At 41.8% G+C, this 21469-nt stretch overlaps 3 protein-coding genes across 3 annotated transcripts in view; all 3 read right to left on the minus strand.

The window, feature by feature from the left end:
• Positions 1-4710: 4710 nt before the first annotated feature.
• On the minus strand, positions 4711-7175 carry LOC102312402 (GTPase IMAP family member 9-like). Its single transcript, XM_005947131.2, has 2 exons — positions 7132-7175; positions 4711-6123 (listed from the first exon to the last, which is right to left on the minus strand). The coding sequence occupies exons 1-2, from the start codon at positions 7154-7156 to the stop codon at positions 5375-5377; spliced, it is 774 nt and encodes a 257-aa protein (XP_005947193.1). The 5' UTR covers positions 7157-7175; the 3' UTR covers positions 4711-5374.
• A 3544-nt stretch (positions 7176-10719) lies between these two features.
• On the minus strand, positions 10720-14433 carry LOC102312713 (GTPase IMAP family member 9). The gene is made up of 2 exons (XM_042228247.1): positions 14325-14433; positions 10720-12569 (listed from the first exon to the last, which is right to left on the minus strand). Exons 1-2 carry the CDS (start codon positions 14380-14382, stop codon positions 11779-11781), a joined length of 849 nt encoding a protein of 282 aa, XP_042084181.1. The 5' UTR covers positions 14383-14433; the 3' UTR covers positions 10720-11778.
• A 4545-nt stretch (positions 14434-18978) lies between these two features.
• The window catches only part of LOC102313036, a 2918-nt gene continuing 427 nt past the window's right edge, over positions 18979-21469 (minus strand). The window contains exon 2 of the mRNA XM_005947133.3: positions 18979-20391. Within this exon, the coding sequence (XP_005947195.1) occupies positions 19703-20391 (689 nt within the window). The 3' untranslated portion in view covers positions 18979-19702. The remainder of the gene's footprint in view (positions 20392-21469) is intronic.

Genomic DNA, 21469 nt, shown 5'->3' on the forward strand with positions numbered 1-21469 from the left:
AGGACAAATCACACTCATTGTTTCACATGGATATAATCAGGTTTATTCATAAAATATAAAAATGAAGGGATGTGGTCACTGTTTGAATTCAGTATTATTCAATAAAACTACAAAATGTCACTGTTAGGATTGAGATCAACATTTGAAGAAAGGTTTTTGGACTGAATGTGACATGGACTTCATTATTTTTATGTCCTCTGGTAACTTGAGTAAATCGATGGCACACAGATTTAGCTGGGCGATGCTGAGGCGGAGCACAGGTGTGCACATAGAAGCTTCATTCTGGGTCATCAGTACAAACAGCTGCTATGCCAGCAGGTAACGGCCACTCGTGAAGTTTAATGGAAGGCCTGGGTCTCGTCTGTGGACAGCTACCAGCTGTTTAACGTATCTGTGATACACTGAAATACTGGGAGTAACAGATTTAACAGGAAGTGTTTCAGAGAAGCGTCAGAACATGAAGCCGTCACTGTGATCCTGCTTTATATAACCTGTGTCTGTAAAGAGTCATAAAACCTCCATATACGTTTGTTCATGTCTGAAAACTTTGCACTCACCAAAGGAGAATTATTTCAGACTCGGTTCCACATCGCTGCAGACTGAATCTGATAGAAGCTGCAGAGGATTAAACATGAAGAGGAGTCAGGACTTTTTACATGAAACATTTAGTGTTTACAAAAATATTCAACTCGTGATCTGAAAATTATTGCTGAAAAGAAAGTCTGCATCCTTACCAACGAGGAGAGAACTGCATCTAAAGACCGACAGACACAACAAGGCAGTGAAAATGAGAGAACTGGACCAAAGTCAGGTTTAAAAGTTCATTTATAGCATTTGCATATTACAGTTTATTAGCTGGATTAACATCAACACAAAAGCTAATGCTACTGATACCAAAGTAAAGCTGGTTAACTGCTCGCTGTCACCCTCGTTTATTTCATCACATTAAAAATCAAACTGTTGTTAATAAATCAGTTTACTTACCAGGAAGTTTGAACAGAGGTGAAGAAGTCCGAGCGTCCAGAACCAAATATGAAGAAGCTTCAGCTTCACTCCAAGAACAAAGACTTCAGTGAATCCACAGAAACTGATTTCATCACATTTATACTTTAAAGTCGTAGATGTGACGGATTTAACCGCAGAGGTTCGAGACGTTTAGAGGATCGCAAGGAAAATGGCGGCGAAATGCTCTCACGATTGATTTGAACTGACTGAAACAGAAAACGTCCAGAAATACCAGAATAAAAATCATCTCACCATCATAAAGCCTCCTAAAATATCAGGACTGAACGCTGACTTTATCACCTTTACTGTCAGATCACCTGATGATGATTTTACAGCTCATCAATAGTTTTTCTATAAAATGAAACGATCTGATTTTAAAAGTGTGATAAAAATATTCACATTAAAAAAAAACTGTTTTATTTCATGAGCAGATGATACATTTAAAACTTATTCATCAGCTCAGAGTTTTATAAAACTTGAATTATTATATAATTTCTATTATTGACTCAAATATTAAGAGTCATATGAGATTCATTTGGTTATTTTCCTCTTATCTGTGATATAAAATCTTTACAGCTTAAAAATCATAAATGATTTCTTTGAGTGCAGCTTGGTGCTGATCAAGCTTTAAACTGAGAGTAAATGAACAAACCTAACATGTGTGAACTAAAAACACATTTCAGACTGAAACTGAAATCGTGTCCCAGTGATTTAAGCAAAGAGCTGCTCCTGTTTTATGTTTCAGGAAATAATGACTGTCCCAAAACTCAAAGCACACACCAGCCTGAGGATCACTGCAGGACAAATACACTCACCCATGGGCTGCGGATCAATCAGTACCTTGGTCTCCACTGCAGTACGACCATCCATGTCTTCTTCTGACTGTTTACATTTCCAACTCACCTCTATATTCAAGTCTGCTCCTGGTTCCCTCCCCTAAACTTCAGCTGTCCAATCAGAAATCTGGCTGAAAGAAACCAATCAGAAGGCTGAAAAAAGTGCATCATCGGAGTGCATTTCCACAGGTCTGCCTCCTCACACTTAACCTTCTGACGACAACAGGAAACATCACAATAAAACAGCATTAATGTGTTTGTTATTCAGATCAAACATGTCAGGATGAGATGAACCATCAGCACTGAAGCACCAAAACCTGCAGTTCCTCTAATGTCCAGCAGAGGCTCCTGCACTGAGCTTTTTACAACGCACCTGCTTCAACTAAGGCTTTAAGTCTGCATAATTAGGGGCGTGGTCTCTTTAACTGAGAGGTGGATGGTGACACAGGTGACTGTAGCTGTTAGTGAAACGTAAACTAAAAGGCAAGGAGGAAAAACAAACACCAAAGATCACGTACACTCGGTCTGTAACCCAGGTTATTAACCACAGCCAGTGTCCTAACGCAGCCTTTTCACGGAGCATTTATCGGTCAGTGTTGGATAAAACCATGGTGGGAGACTAAAACCTTGCTCAGAATCAGAATACTTTATTAATCCCAGAAGAAATGATGTGGTTATAGTTGCTCCAAGACAATAAGAACAGACTGAACTAAATATGTCTTTGCAAGCTCCTTTGACCAGACTGAACTAAAGCAAATAATACAAATATTTTACAAAGAAACTGACAAAATTTAAGAAATATAAATATGCAAAATATTACAGAGAGTAAATATATATGATTGACATTTTACTCTAAACTGTAGAACTTTGTTATTTGTTATTTTTACAGTCGAGCATGTGCAAGAGGGTGTACTGCTCTGTGTGCTGTGCATTAGGTGAACTTTACAGCTCCATCCCTACAACATTACTGCATTTTGATCAGTTTATTGAGTCTATTAGCATCTGTGACCCTTGACCTGCTTTCCCAGCATGCAACAGCACATATGATGGTACTGGCCACAACAGACTCATAGAAAATCATAGATAATCCTGAGCATTGTCCGACAGATGTTAAAAGACCTCAGAGACGATTCTGGCTCTTCCTGTAAAGTGCAGTGGTGTTTTAACTAGGGATGGGTATCGTTTAGGTTTTATCCGATACCGGTGCCAAACCGGTACTTTTGAAACGGTGCCGGTGCTTAAAGAATGGAGAACACAAACTTTGTCCAAAAACCTCTCATGTTCAGCTGTTTTTTTGTAAAAAGATAACAATGTTAGCCTTTTCTGCAGCTATGGGGCATATATGGTATCACTCTTGGCTGGAAGCAGTGCTTAAACAATGGAAAAAACACAAACTTTGTCCAAAAACCTCTCATGTTTAACTGTTTTCCACTTTTTCTTTGGTCATTTTAGCCTTTTTGGCCAGGGTGAAGGGAGTATCTGCCATCAAACAAGAAGACAGCCGCATGTAGCTATGATGATGTTTGCTAGTTCACCTTACATGCATTAATGTAATAACGTGGTTAGCCTACTCAACGTAAATTACACACGAACAACATTAAGCTACTCACGCAGAGAAGAACGGCTGCTGCTGCATCATCATCCTCATCATTTCTGCTACACTGGCAGGGCTAGGGGCCAGGACTCTCCTCTTCGGGTTTTTGGGGGATGTTGCTAACTCCGGGTCCATAACAGGCATCAGGTGGATGATGGCGTCCTCAGCTCTGAGGGGGATCCTGATGGGGTCTGACAGATCTGGGGTCAGGCAGCAGTGCCACATTTAGCTGATTGACACAGTTGCCACATCCATCCAACCATTTTCTGCCTCTTCTCCAGGTCCAGATGATGAAGGCAGTGGTCTCAGCAGAGATGCCCAGACCTCCTTAACCCAAGCACTTATTTCTAGGGAGACACCAAGTCACCCAGAGACATAATTTCTTATGTCTTCAGGAGCAGTGTCCTCAGTCTGCCCAGGTGTCTCCTTTCATATGGACATGCTCATAACGCCTCACACAGGAAGCTGCCAGAAGCATCCTCGTCAGGTGCCCAAACCACGTCAGTGTGCTGCTGTTGACTGAACTCCTGACCGCATCACTCCAGAGCAAACTCATTTCTTGTATTCACACTTTCATTTCTTCACTACCCAAAGCTCATGAGCACAGGTGAGACCAGGAACAGGTAAACTGACAGCTTTACTTTCCCCTCCTTGCTTCACCACGACAGACTGGAGCAGTGTCCACATCACTCCCGCCCTCAGTCATTAACAATACTCGAACATAATTAACATTTGTTATGTTTGTATGGACAGGCAACAGAGACATCACTAACTCAGCAGAGCTGGTCTCACAAACCTCTGATGCATTTCAGGACCTGAGGCATAAACATGGAGCACTGAGGCTGTTTCAGGTCACAGCAGGAGGACAGGAGCTGAGTCAGAGCCTGAATGTCTCTGTCAGTGCTGATAGACTCCACATGATTAAATCTCAGCTGCTGCTGACTCTGAACCGCAGAGCTGAAGAGGACTCGTTGTTTGTGTGTGAGAATTGTTCTTTACAAAATTAATCAAGTTTATAGAAGTGAGGCTAATGATCCAGTCTAATGCATGCCTGTGTGTGTGCTGAGCTATATGAGCCGTGGACAAGAGGGGAAAGAGGGGCCGTATCAATGCTTTTCAAAATAAGAGAATGTTAGCATTGGTAATACAGCTGCAGCCATAAATACCTGCACATAAAGAGCTCGTTCCTTTATACTTACATCCCAACTAATGCTGGAATAAAGTTGCAGCACTCGGCAATCTAACGTTATAACAGAAAAAAACAGCACACGAGTAGAAAGAGAGTCGGGACAGGTGACATTCAAAAGGCCAATTTATTTTAGTTTGGACATTTTATCATTGTTTCTGCAAATTTAACAAACTGTAGAAAAAACATATAAGGAAACAACTTTAACAAGTCCTGCAGCAGCAAAAATGTTCACAGTTTTAATCGATCAAAAGCATGAAAGTAAACTGCCAATGTGTCCGAACCAACTCCAAAAACATTCAAATGTGAAGAAAAACAGAAGGGGAACATTAAAAATCATGAAGAATACATATGAAATAACGATGTCAACACGTCTCAGAGGAAACCGCTGGTTGTCTCGATCAGGGTGAGAGACGCAGCGTCAGAAATAAAAGCTCACCAATCAGCACAAACCTGCATCTACAAACTGGAGAACAATTTCAGAATAATGCTCATCATCAGCTACAGCTGACATCAACACTCAGAGACGCTCTGTGCAGCAACATCAGGTTTGGACGCTCGTGATCTTCGGGCGGCGCTGCATTAAAAACAGGGCTGGATGGTCGTTAATGCATCAAAGGATGTTTAATGTCGTTTCTTCAAACTCAGTCTGAAGGCTTTAAGTCACATAATCAGTTTAAGAAAAAGTCTCATGACCCTCGCTGATCCTTTTCATCGTGCTGGATGTTGTGAGTGGCTGTTGCACGGCTACAGTCAGAGCCATTCATCACACTCCTTTGCCAGGTAAGAATTAAACTGTATCACTTTCTGAGCTAATTCTTCACCCAGCATAGAAGCTAACAAGCCCCCCACCACAGAGGTCAGTTCCCTGTTTGCATCACTGACCTGATATGTTGGTTTCAGCCTGTTCTTATGTTCTTCCAACATTTCCTTGGTGTAATATTCTTTGCCCTCTGCCTTGTTAGTTTGCACCACCTGATTGATTTTGTCCACCAGCTCCTTTACTTTTTCAGTTTTCTGGTCTTTTTCACCTTTGTTGTTAAGGACACAGTAGTTCTCTGTTTTAAAACCAACTCTCTGAGTAAACTTTGTTATCTCATCCTCATCCTCAGCTCCATCTACAGTCATCAAGAGGAAAAAGTAAGGCCCTGACGCGTCGCCAAACATCTTCTTCAGGGCTTCCACTCGTTTCTCGTCTTCTGTGTTATCTCCCTCCCATTTTTGCACATACAGGAACACATGAGGACCCTGATCAGCCTCAAACACGGATGCAGTGATCTTATTCAGCACTTCCTCTTTTGTAAGCTTGGTGTGGCACAGACCAGGAGTATCAACTAAAACCAGTTCTTGGTCTCCAAACTGTGCCGTCTCCGTCTTGCACGGTGTTGTATCTGAGAGAAGGCGGTTCTTCTTCACAGCAGGTTTACCCAGGAACGTGTTGATGGTTGAAGTCTTCCCAGCTCCAGTCTTCCCAACGAGGATAATCCTCAGCTTTGTTGGCCCTGTTTGAGAATTTACACGACATTCATCACACATCAACACTGCAGCAGTCACAGTGTGACTGATCTAGACAACAACAACTGACATTAGCTTAAATTCATCCTATTTGCTTACTTTGCTTTTCAAAGACATGATCAGTTAGTCTGGGTTGAACAGCTGACTCCAGCTTTGTAGAGTCTCACTGAGCTAAACGCTGCTTTGCTGATGACTCGGTGCTCTTTATGTCTAATGCTGCAAAACACCTGAAAGGCTTCAGATGGTTTTTAAGGCGTCTCAGTTCTGCAGCAGTCACCTGCCATGTAAACCAGGCAGCCATCTATTTAAAGAAAACCCTTTCAGTATAATACATGGATAAAAATGAAAGTAAAGTTTTATTTAAGTATGAAAATAATTTTAGGAGCATTAATGATGTTCACACCTCCTGGAGCTCTGCCCTGAGAATACAGTTAAACAGCTAAGAGGAAGAAAATGTCTGAAACTGTAACTATTAAACTACAACCAATGATAGTAAAGCACTCCATTATAAATATAAATAAATAACATAAATTACATCATGTCAGAAACAAAATGACTTTCTAGTTTTGCTGAAACACCAAGTTAGTAAAACATCTGTAAGGGACCTTTGAGTGAAACTCTAAACTTTGAACATTTAGTTTAAATCGTGCAGTGAACATCTGCAGCTGAAGTCTTTAAACTTCACTGAATTCTCCAGATGAACTGCTGTTCTCTGTGTTTTTGTCTAATAACATGAACAGTTTAACGAGCAGCTGTTGTGTGACGGTGGAAGCGTCACTGAATATTGGCAGCATCTGTTGAATGTGACAAGAAAGCTGAGTTTGACTAAAACACCAAAGTGTGTGAGAAATGTAAAGTTACTTTCAAAGTTACAGGTAACTCCACAGGCTGACAGTAACATACACGAACGTAAACCTGGAAATATTAGTCTGAGGAAGAGAACGAGTCCTCGCTCTGCTGGTTCATCCAAAAGCTCAAATATAAAACGTTCTTACCATCATTTGCATGTTTGCCGGCCATCCTGCCTGCTAGATGTGGTTGGTGGGCAGTCACGAGTGGGTCCTCTTCTTTGTAACTTCATGTTTTTATAATAACGTCTGTATAGTTCCCTCCCCTTGAACACACATCACCAAACCGGTTTCCGAAAGAGCCGTCCAATCACAGAGCACGAGTCAGAATGAGATGCAGACTCAAGGACCAAAAAAAGAAAGGTTCAACCAACAGGGTGCTGGGATTTTTCACTTATTAAAATTTAATTAGTTTAACTCTTTTTAAGAAAGTGGGACGTGGTATCTAAAACAGTGTGTACAAAAAAGATGATGCAAGCACCTGAAAATAAAATGAAGCCGTTCACAAAGATCCTGCGTAGAGCTGGCAGAAGTGCACATCAGTACGACGACCTTTGATAGAAAGGACACGTCCTTTCTTTTACACAGGAATCAGAAATATCTATTCAAAAATGAAACATGTTAGGCGACTATTTCTTGTCTTGAAATGTGCATTTCTCCTTTGTTTTTACTGCGGATGTTCCAGGTCAGTAATCAGACCAGAAAACGCTCAGACAGGTGGATGGTGACACAGGTAGCCGCTAGCAGTCTTCTAGGCTTCACCTCAGCTAACTGGAGTCCCTGAACTAGATCTCTGCACCGTGTTTGTGCTGCTGGGGCATTTTCATTGATATGACACATCGTCTGTGAGGTCACTGTACTAACAGACCCTCTAAGAAATCTGAGCTTCAGTTTTGTGAGTGAATTTCCAGGACTTTTATTGGAGGTTATATGTTATTATAAGCTACCAGCTGCAGCTTCAGCGACCAAGCTGTTCTCAAACCCTTAAACTCTTTTATCATTAATGACTGAGAAAAGTTGTGGGTCAGAGTGTGGGCGAGAGCTATTTTGGCTTTTGAAATGAAAATCTCGGACAACCTCTGATTACAACAGCAGCTACATCAGTGTGGTTGAGGTAACACTCTAAAAATCACAGCTTTAAGGCTTAAATCACTCGTGTTTCCCTGTGATGCTCAGAGGAGCAGTGAGCCGTCCTGACTCACTTCTGATAACCCCCTCCTCTCTGATGGTCCTGCTCCTCCCCAGCACTGAGCCCGCCTCCTGGTTTGAGGATGTTGGACTCTGAGGAGCAGTGCAGCTGTTTGCTGAACGTCTGCCCTCTGGCGGCCACAGGAGAAACTACACCTGCTGGTCTGTCTGGGTTTGAAACGTCTGACACAGGCTCAGGGCAAAGGGTGAAGTGACCTGAAGTGCCTGCAGCCACGATGAGAGCTGATCCACATCAGCTTTACACTCCAAGACTCACAGTCTGAAGACAACATCTGGTTAAGTTCAGCTCGATGTTGTCCAGACCCAGCTGTGAGCATCAGTGTGATGGATCCATCACAGTGTGAATCACCTGCAGCAGGTTCATGGCTGTGACGCAGAGGAGCAGAAAGCAGATGTTTGATGTTTGCTGATCTGTTTCTGATAATTCGCCACAAAGTGCATTCTGGGTAAACTTTGAACACTCATATCAGCATGTGGGATAGTTTTCTGCTCAGAACAACTTAGAGCACATAGAAAGGTGTGCTTTTACCTGGATTTGATGCAGGATCACCTGAGTCAGAATGATTTTATTATATCATCATATTTAAACTCTGAATGCGACGTCAGTGCTGGTCACATGATCTCCGTAACAGTTTGGATCAAAGGTCCAAAAGATCAAAGTTTTTTTTAAATCCTTGAAGTTGCTGGATCTCTCGGGATCTGAGTTTTTATTTATTCAGGCTTTTATCTCTTAATAGCTGTTATATAAAATAATACTTTACATAATTCAAACAGCTATAATTTAATATATCATATGAACACAATTTATAATTTATTAAAGATGATTGTAAAATAAGGTGAAGCATGTTATAGCGAGGGACCGCTGTACACATGAAACAGAAGACTATCAAAATAAAACAGGAAGTGCAAACACTCAGAATAAGTCCTAAGACCCAGGACCAAGTGTTTTCTGTCTGTTTCCTGACCCTGGACCGTGAATGGAGGGAAGATCAGCGCTCTTGATGCTCTCAGCAGACCTGATTGTGTTGCAGTCTGGGCCTGTCCTGCTTCCGGCTGAGCCAGACAGGGATCGATGTGCACAGGACTGACTGCACGATGGCTGTGTAGACGACGACCAGCAGGTTGTGGCAGGTTGTACTTCCTGAGTTCCTGCAGGAAACACAACCTCTGCTCGGCCTTTGTCCAGACAGAGTCTATGTGAAGACTACCTGTATTTGTATTATTGTAGGCTCTTTACATTATAAAGTGCTTTGACGCAACTGTTGTTGTGAATTGAAATAAATTGAAAAAATGACATTGAATTGAATGAATCCAGCCTGGTCAGACCTGCTGACAGTGTTTCACCGTCAGGGCTGTCTGCCTCTCACAGCTGCTCTGCTGCAGCTCTGAGAGGCTGAAGCTAGAGGCTGTGTTTCCTCCTATGAGCAGCAGAGGGCAGCGTTTCACTGAACAGCTTCACAGCTTCACCTCTGAGACTCTGCTCTCAGTAGAAACATGTTCAGTTTGTTTCTGCTGGGATGTTTTACTGTCTTCGTGCTGATTGGAGCTCCTGCTTCACTTTGTGAGTCACAGTTTGGTCCGTCAGTCAGCTGCAGATGATTTTATATCCATGTAGAATCAGACACTTTAAAGCTTTCAGTGAAGTTGTTTATGTTTCATTTTCTCAGTAAGGTTCAGATCTGTCAGTGTTCAACTATCCTGTGCATGTGTATGCACTCATTCCTGTTTGATGTGTCTAATTATTGAAGAATAAACTGTTCACATCAAACATTTGTGCTCAGTGGTTCAGGTGTGCTTGAAGGTTGGAGTTTATCTCACTGCCAAGCCTGGTGGGTTGACACTTACTGGGGATTTGCACCAAAGCCTGACAGGACACGCTGGGAATGAATACCAAAACTATGAGTTGTTGATTGGGTTGTGTTTGTGTCTGAGAGAGGTAGAGATATCTGTCTTTCCAACAAACCGCAGCCCCGAGACGGGCAGATCCTAGAACCAGGTTGAGGTGCTTCCATAGCAGCACTCTGAGCTGTGAACGATACAGGTCAACCCGTCCAATCTCCCAGAGGAGGACATCTGAGAGCGTTCTCCTGTGGAGAGCTCCTGGAGCTCAGAGACTATCAGGACACAAAGAGAAGAAGACGTCTGTCTTTCAGCAGGTTATCAAGAACCTGCTTCTGTTTTATTACATGCACGAGGTTACACAAAGGCAACAAGTGAAACAAGTCCGACATGTACAGGAGAATGACCTTTGACCTCTGATCTCGGTCCATCTATGAGACGGACATGTTCCTCTGCTAACACAGGGAGACGTCTGCAAACACGTCCCACTGTCTGTCTGCATGTTCACATGTTTGCTGCTCAAAGGCACAAGGTCAGGACTTCCTGTACAACAAGTTCAGGCACAAAAGCTGTAATCTGTAAAAAATTCTGTACTGTACAGGAGAGAGGGCACGGAGGAGATGGACAATGGTCTACAGTCGATCAGGACGCAGAACACAATGATACAAAAAAAATATAGCACACAAAAAATCAGCGAAACAGCGAGGCCGTGAAAGGTGAACCGTGTTATAGCGAGCGACCGCAGTATGAGTAAAATTAGCATTGCCATAAGAGTGCATATTACATATTAGAGTATAGGTAATGGATTATATATTTCTATACAAGTTCAGGCACGAAAACAATATATATCATATATATCTATCTGCAGGTTTAAGACACCGAAGTGTTTCCATCCACAAACATGTGAAAACCGTCTGCACTGAAGCTGAAGCACACATTTGCATTTGTATCAGGAAACAGTCCTGTAGAAACTCCTAAAGTGAGAACATGGAGTTTATCCAGGAGAACAAACACAAGAAAACCCTGAAACCCAAAAATCCTTTAAAATGAGAACAAACTGTATGAATGTAGAACAGAGTCTGTGACGGCCAGCAGGATCTAACCTGATCAAACTGATAGATTATCGATCTGTCCAACACACAAAAAGACATTTAAAGACATTACTGTGTGTTATCTCACAGATCACCACTGGATGTGAAAGCAGTCACAGGTTAATGAAGATAAAAGTTCACTTAACATCCAACAGGTCACTGCAGCAGATCCAGAGTTGGGCTTCACCTGTTTTTATCCTGTTTCAGTTGTTTCAGACCCACAAGAGGAAACATCGTAAAGCCAAAATATTAGAAACATCACCTGAATCTAACATCTAGTTTTTTATTAACATGTGGCTCATACAAAACCTGAACCCTAAACTCTGGTGACCTGGTGAATGTTCAGTTGTATATAATAATGTACAATGATGATGTGTTCATGTGGCAAAGGTTTCCATTTGGTGGGGTGGTGGTGGGATCCCACAGTGACAGCGTAGAGGCTCAGAGCCTCCAGTCATTTAGCTCTTGCTGGTATCTCGTAGCATCGAGCTCTGAGATGTCAGCAGCAGATGCAAACACCGTAGCCGGTTCTCGATCTGCTGAAAAATAAAATGACTGACCCATGATGATTTCCGACTAATAGTTTTCTAGATTTATAAATTTGGTAATCAGCTTAAAGAAAAAAACCAATCAAACCCAGTGATGATGATGAAATCTAGGTGAATTTCTTTTTAATTTTAAATTTAGCAAGTACCACCAAAAACGCTGTTGCCATAAACAGGATCATACCAGCTACACCTCCAATTGCAGCTCCTGTTGTAGATGTCAGTTCACCACGGCAACCAACAACATATCCTATTGCAGTTCCAACAGCTGTTCCAATCACGCCACACCGGTCATAAAAAGAGCGCCACTCTGCTTCTGTTGTTGATGCTTCTTTCTCTTTTTTTCCCAGAGCTTTTTCAGCCTGCTCGAGCATCCCCTGGGAGTAGAAAAGATAACAGTTCTTCCTCATCTGTTTCATCTTCTTCTGCAGCTCAGTGACTTGAGGCTGCTGATGTTCAATGTCAGCAACGTTAAAAATAAAGTATCTATCATCAACATGCCTGGTTAATTTTCTGAGGGAAAACTGGTCCAAATTTCCCATCATGGCAGCTTCATCTTCTTCTTGATCATCAGTGGTGAACACCATCATAGTGAAGTCTAATGCCTGTTCACCAAAAGTGTCCACAAAAATACTCAGTGCCTTTGTTTTCTCTTGTTCCATCTCGTCAAACCTCTCCACAAACAAGAAGACATGAGGACCAGGTTTGACTTGTTTGAGGGAACGCTTGATCTTTTCCAGCACATCATCTAGTTCTTCTTCTCTTTTGAACAGATCTGGAGTATTTACAACAACCACATTAGAAGAATCCTTTGAGGTGAAGAGTTCTTTGTTGGTCAAGACTTCTTTCAGTTTCTCTTTATGGACATCTTGCCGGCCAAACAAAACGATCCTCAGCTCATCTGTTGGAAAAATGTAAGCAGTGTTGGGAAGGTTACTTTTAAAATGTATTCCATTACAGAATACAGATTACATGCCCCAAAATGTATTCTGTAACGTATTCCGTTACGTTACTCAATGACAGTAACGTATTCTGAATACTTTGGATTACTTAATATATTATCATGCTTTTTACAACAACGTGAATGTACTATTGCTGTGTGATTTATTACTATTACTGAAGGTCCGCGACTCCGAACTGTAGTAAAGGGACCTCTGACTAATACGGCGGGGTCCCTGTCGGCTCGTAGCCGAAAAATAGCTTTACTTTGTTGTGTGGGTCAACTTTTCTTGCGAGAGACAGAGAGAGGCGTTGAAAGGCTGCTCCAACGGAACTTATTGTTTTCGGAGGAAAACACGAACACGGTGTACAGTCGAGTCTTAATAGCTTACTTACACTGGGCTCGTCAGGCACTCTTCTTGGCTGCAGTGGTTATTATTATATTTACATGCTTCCAGCTCCCGTTTTTCCTCGATGACAACTCGTACCTTTCCACTCCCCTTTTTCTCCCTCCTCGCGCTCACAGACCATAACGTGTATGGCAGTCCATTCTCCCTGCAGCACGGACTACACTGCCCATGATGCTACATTCTTTAGAGCTATGCTTGTAGCATTCTGCCTGTTAGCTTAGCACAACAACAACAACGAAAAGTCGCGAGAGAGAGAGCGTCGCCCTGTAACCATGGCAACCGTAACGCTGCCGCCTGGAACAACAGAACGTAGCTGTCAAACAAAACCCAAACAGTCCTGACCCGCGACAACATGAAACAGGAAAGTACCGCAGTGTAATCCATTTATTTCAACAAAGTAACTGTATTCTGAATACCACCTTTTTAAACGGTAACTGTAACGGAATACAGTTACTCATATTTTGTATTTAAATACGTAACGGCGGCACATGTATTCCGTTACTCCCCAACACTGAATGTAAGTATGTGAGAACTGTCCACACGGTGATCCTGTAGAGGGCCATGAGCTTGTTTCTTTCAAATACGTGAATCTATGTCACAAAAACCTGTTTCATAGTATTGATCACTTAGCATCATTATGACACAAAATGCATTAAAGAAACTAACACGAACATGTTCAAGACACAAGAAAAACCATAAAAATAATCTCACCATCGTTACACATTTTAAAGTCTACTGACTGACTTTGTTTTTTAAAAGAAGATTTTTATGGAAAAATGATCATTTTGATTGCCATCAGCTGATCTGATGATGATTTTATATGTTTTTGTTTCTAAAATATCATTAATTGGTAGCTTGTAAAAATATTGCTTTTTATTTTCTGATTAACTTCTTCAATTCAAGAACCAGATTTTTAAACTACCCTGTATATTTATCTTCAAAAGTCAGGATTATTTAGTGAAATATAAAAGGTTTTTTCAAACTCAATTAAAAAGAAGTTGACTGTAATTCATTATGTTCCTTTCTGCATTTTTAATACACATGATTGATATTTTTTCCTTGCATTTTAGAAACCCTTCACATTAAACTTTGTTCAGCAGTTTGCACTCCACGCACAGTTTAGCTGAAAACTTCTCTAAATGCTGCTTGGTGCTAATCACCAAATTTCAGAGTGAAGCTGAAACTCATTTTCTGTCCAAATGCTTTTAAACTGAAGCACAAAGAAAGAGTGGTTGCTGCTGCTGCTTTATATCCACTGCATCAAACCAAACAACACCCTGATATAGCTGTAGGACAAATACACTCACCCATGGTTTGTGAATCTTCACAACAAATAGGTACCGTGCAGGAACGTGAACGGTTCATGGCTTCTTCTGACCATTTCAATTTCTATCTCACCCTATATGAAAGCCTGCTGCTGGTTCCCTCCCCTAAAATACATTAGCTGTCCAATCAGAAGTGTGGCTGAAAGATTTCAGCTCGGAGGGCAAAAAACAGTTCATCAAGCAGAGTGAGGGGAGGAAGAATGGACAAAGACATGGTGTGGAAGAGAGCCAGGATTCATAATAACTAATGATTCAATGCAGAGAGGTCTGTAAACACATTTGTAGACCCATCATGGGAATCCCCCGGCAGCCTACTGCAGCATAACTAAGGGAGGATTCAGGGTCACCTGGTCCAGCCCTAACTATATGCTTTAGCAAAAAGGAAAGTTTGAAGCCTAACCTTGAAAGTAGAGATAGTGTCTGTCTCCTGAATCCAGGGTAAGAATCTGGTTAGACACCGAAGCATCTTGGAGTAAATATCCCTAAAGATCTCTCAAAAATATATCATGCAAATTTTAAACCTTTGTGCTATAAAATAAATAAGGATATTAAAAGATGGAACTTAATACCAATTTTAAATTTCGAGTCACATACTGATACAGTCAAAATGAATGTCTTGCCTAGGATGCTTTATCTGTTCCAAACACTCCCAGTTGAAATAACTGATAAACAATTGACAAAATAATTTGCAGGTTCATATGGCAGGGAAGAGACCACGAATTAAGTACCAAACCATCCAGCTGGCTAAAGATAAAGAGGGGTTGGCGTCCCCATGTTTGAAAGATTATTACGTTTCAGCTTAACTGAGGACCCTAGTGTGTTGGTGTGATGTCGACTACCAAGCAAGATGGAAAGAAATAGAAACAGCTGCCTCAAGAGTTTTCCAACCCAGGCAAGCTTAGGGGACGTGATACTTATTAAAAAATAAATTAATCAAGGAAAGGAAGGAAGAGTCTTTGTAGGTTTTTTATTACACCTGCACAAAGTAAACATTATTCTTTTTACAATGAGCGGGTGGAGGGAGGTTTGGAGTCTTCTCTCACCCCCGTTCTCTGCGGCCTGCTGGAGCGGGGGGGCTAGGAGGAGGGTTGGCCGTCCGACTGCGGTCTGGAGTGTGGGGCCTCCCTGCTGCTGCGGAGTCGGGGCGGTCTGCCTCTCCCCACCGCAGGGAAAAGGGTAACACCACCTGGGTCTGGGTGCAGTTCCCCCCTCCAGGGGCAAGGGTACCTAGACCCGGTTTGTAGAGTACGCTTGGGGAGTGTGATCGTGTGTACAGCGTCTCTTTATGTCTGTCTCCACGTTGGTTGAGTGTGGAGTAAGTGCATATGAGAGCATGAGGGTGGGAATGGATGTTTGTGTCTGTGTGTGCCTGTATGTCTGTGTCTATATGTCAGGTTGGGTATCAGACGCCACCTCTCTGGGGACATCTCAGGCCCTCCAAGGTTTGGAGGCCTATCTCCACCCACCACCACTTCCCCTGCCAGTGGCGGACTCCCTCAGGTGTCGGTGCGTTGGTGGTTCTTTGTGTCTGGGGGTGGGCGTCCGGGTACACACCGGCTCACTCCTTGGCGGCCGCTTATTGGGGCTCGCTCGGGCCACTTCGGAGGTGGGGTGCCCCCGGCCTCTCGGCCTGGGGCTCGGTCACTCAGGCACAGCTGGCTGCCGGCGGAGCTCACGGGCGCGTCACTGCAACTCCCCCTGGCTTCTGCTCCGCGGCTGCTGAGTGAGCCCTCATCTGGGACTCTCCTCAGCTCTTTCTGGGACAGTGGCGCAGCTGCCCCTCTGTTGGTCTTCCTTGGTCTCTTGTGTTCTGGGGGCCTCTGGATGTCTGGAGTTTTGATCTCCTCCATACCTGCTTCATGCCCTGGAGGACGGGGCTGTGGCCCCCCCACACCCTCTAGCAGGGGTGCCCAATCCCGGTCCTCGAGAGCTACTATCCTGCAGCTTTTAGATGCATCCCTACTCCAACACAGCTGAATCAAATGGTTTGATCTCTTCAGCATGCCATCATGTTTGGCAAAGGCCTGATAACAAGCCATTCATTTGATTCAGGTGTGTGGGAACAAGGATGCATCTAAAAGCTGCAGGACGGTAGCTCTCGAGGACCGGGATTGGGCACCCCTGCTCTAGTAGATCATTACATGAAGGAACCTTTTAAAAACAAGCGCGTCCATGCTCACAGGTGTACACACGGGTGATCACACCCACAAACTACACCCTTTTTGGCTCCTACCTCAAAGCACACTGTGTCTGTTGATCTTATGTGCTGCACAATAATGTTTAAATTTAGTATTTACTGTCATATTCCCATATATCATTGTGATGTTGTTTATTCTATTACTCTTGTTCTCTTCTGCTTGCTTTCTTTTTTCTTTCTCAGCAGGTGATCCAGGTGATCCATAGATGCATTTTTTTGTTTGCTTATTTTTGTTTTTTGCCCTTCTCCCCCATCCCTCTTCTCAGCTCTTTCTTTCCTCCAGTCAAGTCTGTCCCGTATTCAGCAAGTGAAAATAAAATAAACAATAAAAGGTGAATCAAATGGACCATTACGGCAAGGCTGGGATGGTCAGTTTGGTAAAGTAAATCCGTTGGGCATCTTTCTTTGCCTTTAGACAATAATTCTGATGCAAAAGAGCCAAACGGGACAGGAAAAAAACCAAAAGTAAACATTATTGTAATTACTCCAGCTGCTGGAGAAACTGTGGGGCCCAAGGAATAAAACATTTCCAGTTGTTTTGGTGCTGTCCATTGATCAACACTTTTTGGGTTTCGATTCACTCTGAGTTACAGACTACTCCTAGTATGCAACTTCCCTTTAATCGAGATGAACTCTTGTTTGGATATTTATACTCATTAAATGTGGATAAAGAGACCAAGCTGTTATATGGCATTTTGAGTCTGGCTGCCCGAAAGACTATCTGTCACGGTCAGCGAGGCGAGCCGTGTGGACCCAAGATGCAGGCATAAGTGATGTGAGTGGGCTTTTATTGAGGAGGAATACAAACAGAAAGGGCAAAGGTGTGGAAGCAAAACCTAAACTGGAGAAAGCTAACAAAACACAGACCTGAAATGGTGAAGCAGGGAGATGCAGGTAGGAGATGCAGGTAGGAGATGCAGAATGAAGCAGGGAATGAACACAGATGAACCAGCAACAGTAGGGAGAACACACAGGGCTTAAACACTCACAGCTGTAATCAAGGGATGGGAGGCAGGAGGGGAACACACCTGGGAGACAGGGGAAGCGTAACCTGAACACACTCACATGAGACAGAGACCTTCAGAATAAAACAGGAAACTCACAGACACAGATGAACCAGACAAGATGCTGAACTTAACACACAGACTCACAAGCAGACACAGTGACAGCGTTGACAGACAGAGGGAACACATGCGGGAGGATTCTGTCTTTTTACGGGACGCTTGGCGACTCTACTAACGAACCTTATGAATACAATAAAGTTCACTATCAGTAACATCAAAGCACCACCCAGCTGTATAGAAACTCCGTCATGCTAGCTAGTAGCAGTACGAGTTATTGTAACTGACTGTAAAAAGTCAGCACAACGAAAATAAACTAAACCTGGTTCATATCTGACCCAGAGAGACTGCAGGTCATAACTTCTTACCTGAAGTTCAGTTCACCTGACGCTCGGACCGGCGGCCGTCTCTGCTCCTGCCTCTGATCTCCCTCATCCACCTGCCGGCCTCCACCACTTGTTAATGTTACTGAATCTGTGGAAGCTCCACGATGTTATTTTTACACAACGGGCAGCATCTGGCCAATCCACCACCTTTCATTGTTTATACCGCTACAAAAAAAAAATCATGGGGCCACCGAGCTAATGCCCGATGGCCAGTCCAGTTATGGCCGTGCCATCAGTTAACCCTTCTCGTGCTAACTGTGGCACGCGTGCCTAGGGTTGCCGACCCCAGGCATAAAGGATAGCACTGACCACAACACAGATACATAACATTAATTAGTAGGGATAATGAAGTGTCACATGGCTATGATAGCAAACAGTAGACACTGATGTAGCTGACTGAATCTTTTGGACTGTGTTCAGCACAATATTTATTAGTCAGTGTCAATAGTTGATTTGTCCTGTTCTCATTGTATGACGAATTATGATGACTGTTTGGTAGCCATTTGCATACTATGCATACTCTCTCTCTCTTCATATATATGTGTGTGTGTGTGTTTATGTTTACCTGGTTAAATTTAGTACCAACAACAACAGTTTTTACAGTAAAATATTTATATGTACGTTTTATACGTAGGTACAATCCTTTTCATACATATATACACATATATTTTATGTGTGGGGGTGGGGTGGAGTGTACCGGGGGTGGGCGGCGGGGTGGGGGGGCGCCAGAGGGGTGTTCGCCCAGGGCACCAAACATGCTAGGACCGCCACTTCTCCAATGGATGCATCAGAGAGCAACTTGGGGTTGGTATCTTTGTTGTTCTTATTTAAATTTGTGCAACGTGTTGTTTGTTTGTTGTTCATGTGTTTATGTTAACAATATAATTCATATTCATTTTGTTGAAATAAATCTTTAAAGTGAGTGAATTCAGATTCGCCACATTTACAAACACAAAATAAAGCTGAGTAATGAAAGAGTGCCAGGAAAGTAATGCATTCACTCAAATCAATATTTATTGATTGATCTGATTCTGTTGTTCAAAATTGATTGGAGCAACATCTTTTCACACACTGATTAGCATTTTAACTGCATGACATGATAAAAATAAAGAAAAGGCACAACAAAGAAAGGAAGAAAAGCTGTGAGTGAAATTTAACAATCGTTCTTTTAAACAAGTCCACTGAGTGGAAGCACAAAATCCATCAGGCTTTAACACATTTCAGAAAACAAATGAAAAGAACTTTTAGCAGCTTTGATAGGAAACTACAGACTGTGCTGCAGATTCTCCAGAAAACATCAGCTGTCAGGTTTCCCTCTAACTGCAGCAGCTGAGCTGAGGTGGTATCACAGCGCTGCATTTACAGTGAACGCACAACAAAGGTCACACCTGTCTCATGCATCCTTGTTATCAATAAAGAAAAAAAAAGCAAAGAAAAAAACACCATAGAAGTATTTGCATTAAAATCATTCAGAATATAATATTGCAGCTGGAAAAATTGGAGTTCATTAAATTTAATGTAAATGTCTCTTCTCCTTTAATGCAGGTTATGTTAATTATAAAGTACTTTGTTTATAATGTGTTGTTCTGATCTCAGTCTGCAGAGGAACCAAGTCTGTCAGATTAATAACTCGGATTAAAGCCATCAAATATTTCTCTCTTCGTTGTCTGTCTGACTTATTTCATTTGAGTAAATCAGTCATGTTAACATGAACTTTCATTCTTTCTGTGCTCTAATCGTCATTTTGGCACACAAATCTGGTAAGTCTTTAGATGAAACAACTACATCTACGACCTCTCCAATTTTAGCAATTTTTGTGTCTGTTGCATTCTTGCTATGACCTTGGTCTCCATCACCTGTCTTTCCCTTGCTGTTTGATTTTTGTGCCTCATCAAACATTTCCTTTGTGTATATTTCTTTGTTCTTGTTCTTGTTGACCACCTCCTTGATCTTGACAACTAGGTTGTTTATTTCGTTTTCATTGACCTTCCCACCTTTGCAGAAAAATGCACAGTATGTCTCCCTGCTAAGTTTTAAATCTTTCTCAATAGAAAACAATATGTCTTCTTTTTTCTTCGTGTCTAATGTTGCATTTTTGTGGATGATCAAAGGTAAAAAGTAAGGCGTTGATGCTTCACCAAAGAACTCTTTAATGTGTTGGATTCTTTCCGCATCACCCGATGAAGGAGATAAATGCCCCATGTATATGAGCAAAAACACATGGGGACCAGGAGAAAAGATGGATGATTCAAAATCTTTGAGTTCTTCTTCCTTGACGATTACACAGCCATTATCTCTGGTCAGAGCCATCACCAAATTGAAGGATTTTTCCAGGATGCCTTTAATCTTTTTCGAAAGGGCGGTTTCAGTCTTTTCAATGAGGACAATCCTCAGCTTCTCTTGCTCTGTGAGAGAATTGAAATAACATATTTCATTGTAGTTATAATATTATATGACATATGAGTACTGCATGCAAACAAGCAGGCATGGATGTAAACAGGAACTGATGTTAGCTTAAACTGCATGTATTTCTTACTTTCTTTTGAAAGAAATATCTGTACTGTTGCACTCATCTGAGAATATGGTTTGAAGAGCCCTTGACTAACATATTCATGAAAATTAAAGCCTGGAAAGCTGTTTTTCCTGCCTGTCAAAGTCTTGAAGTTGCTTGATCAATGAAAAAAAATGTCATTAATTAATAAAATCTATTAGTAATCCAGTAAACTGCTCCATGCCATAAAGTTAAAGTATCAGATTATGGTAGAAAATAAAATACATTTCCAAATATCCAAAATAATATATATGGCAAACCAAGTAGTGAAGGGCAATGTGAAAGCATCTAACTTTAAACATAAATATGATTACTAAGCAATAAAAACTAGAATTAAGTGAATGCTGAACAGCTTCAATTGTTTCAGCTGCACAGTTAAATAAATCTATACTGTCAATACGCAATCTTAAAACTTTATTTTATTATCAGTAACTTTGTTTTAAATTTTGCTCCAAAAATCGTGTCAGTTTAATTTAATCAAACTGAAGTGAATCAATGAATTGCTATATGTGTGCTCAAAGATGATAAGTGAAAGAAAAGCGTAAAAGGGAGTCACTGCGAATGCCCAATTTTTCACATTTCTGACATTGCGGATGTTCTGAGCAGCATCAGAGCATCAAGATTTAATGTCTCAGTCATCCGGGTCATGGTAATCTAAGGCGCTTCAAAAGAACAGCGATCAGACTTCTTTGAGTTTCTTGAAGACAACTGTCCAGAGGACGAGAGGTGAAACGTCTTTAAGAAACTCAAAGAAGTCTGATCGCTGTTCTTTTCAAGCACCTTAGATTTAAATTTAATGTTTTAAGAGTTATTTGAGAGAAAAGCTCATTTGTATGGTGACAGGCTTTGATAATATGTCAGTACAAAAAGACAAAGAAAAACACCTTCAGATACATCCTGAAACAAGGTAATGCTCATGTGATAAAGGAAAT

This window comes from Haplochromis burtoni, unplaced genomic scaffold (genome assembly GCF_018398535.1).
Source record: "Haplochromis burtoni strain Fernald_Lab_line unplaced genomic scaffold, NCSU_Asbu1 Contig_313, whole genome shotgun sequence".
In the NCBI taxonomy this organism is placed as follows: Eukaryota; Metazoa; Chordata; class Actinopteri; order Cichliformes; family Cichlidae; genus Haplochromis; species Haplochromis burtoni.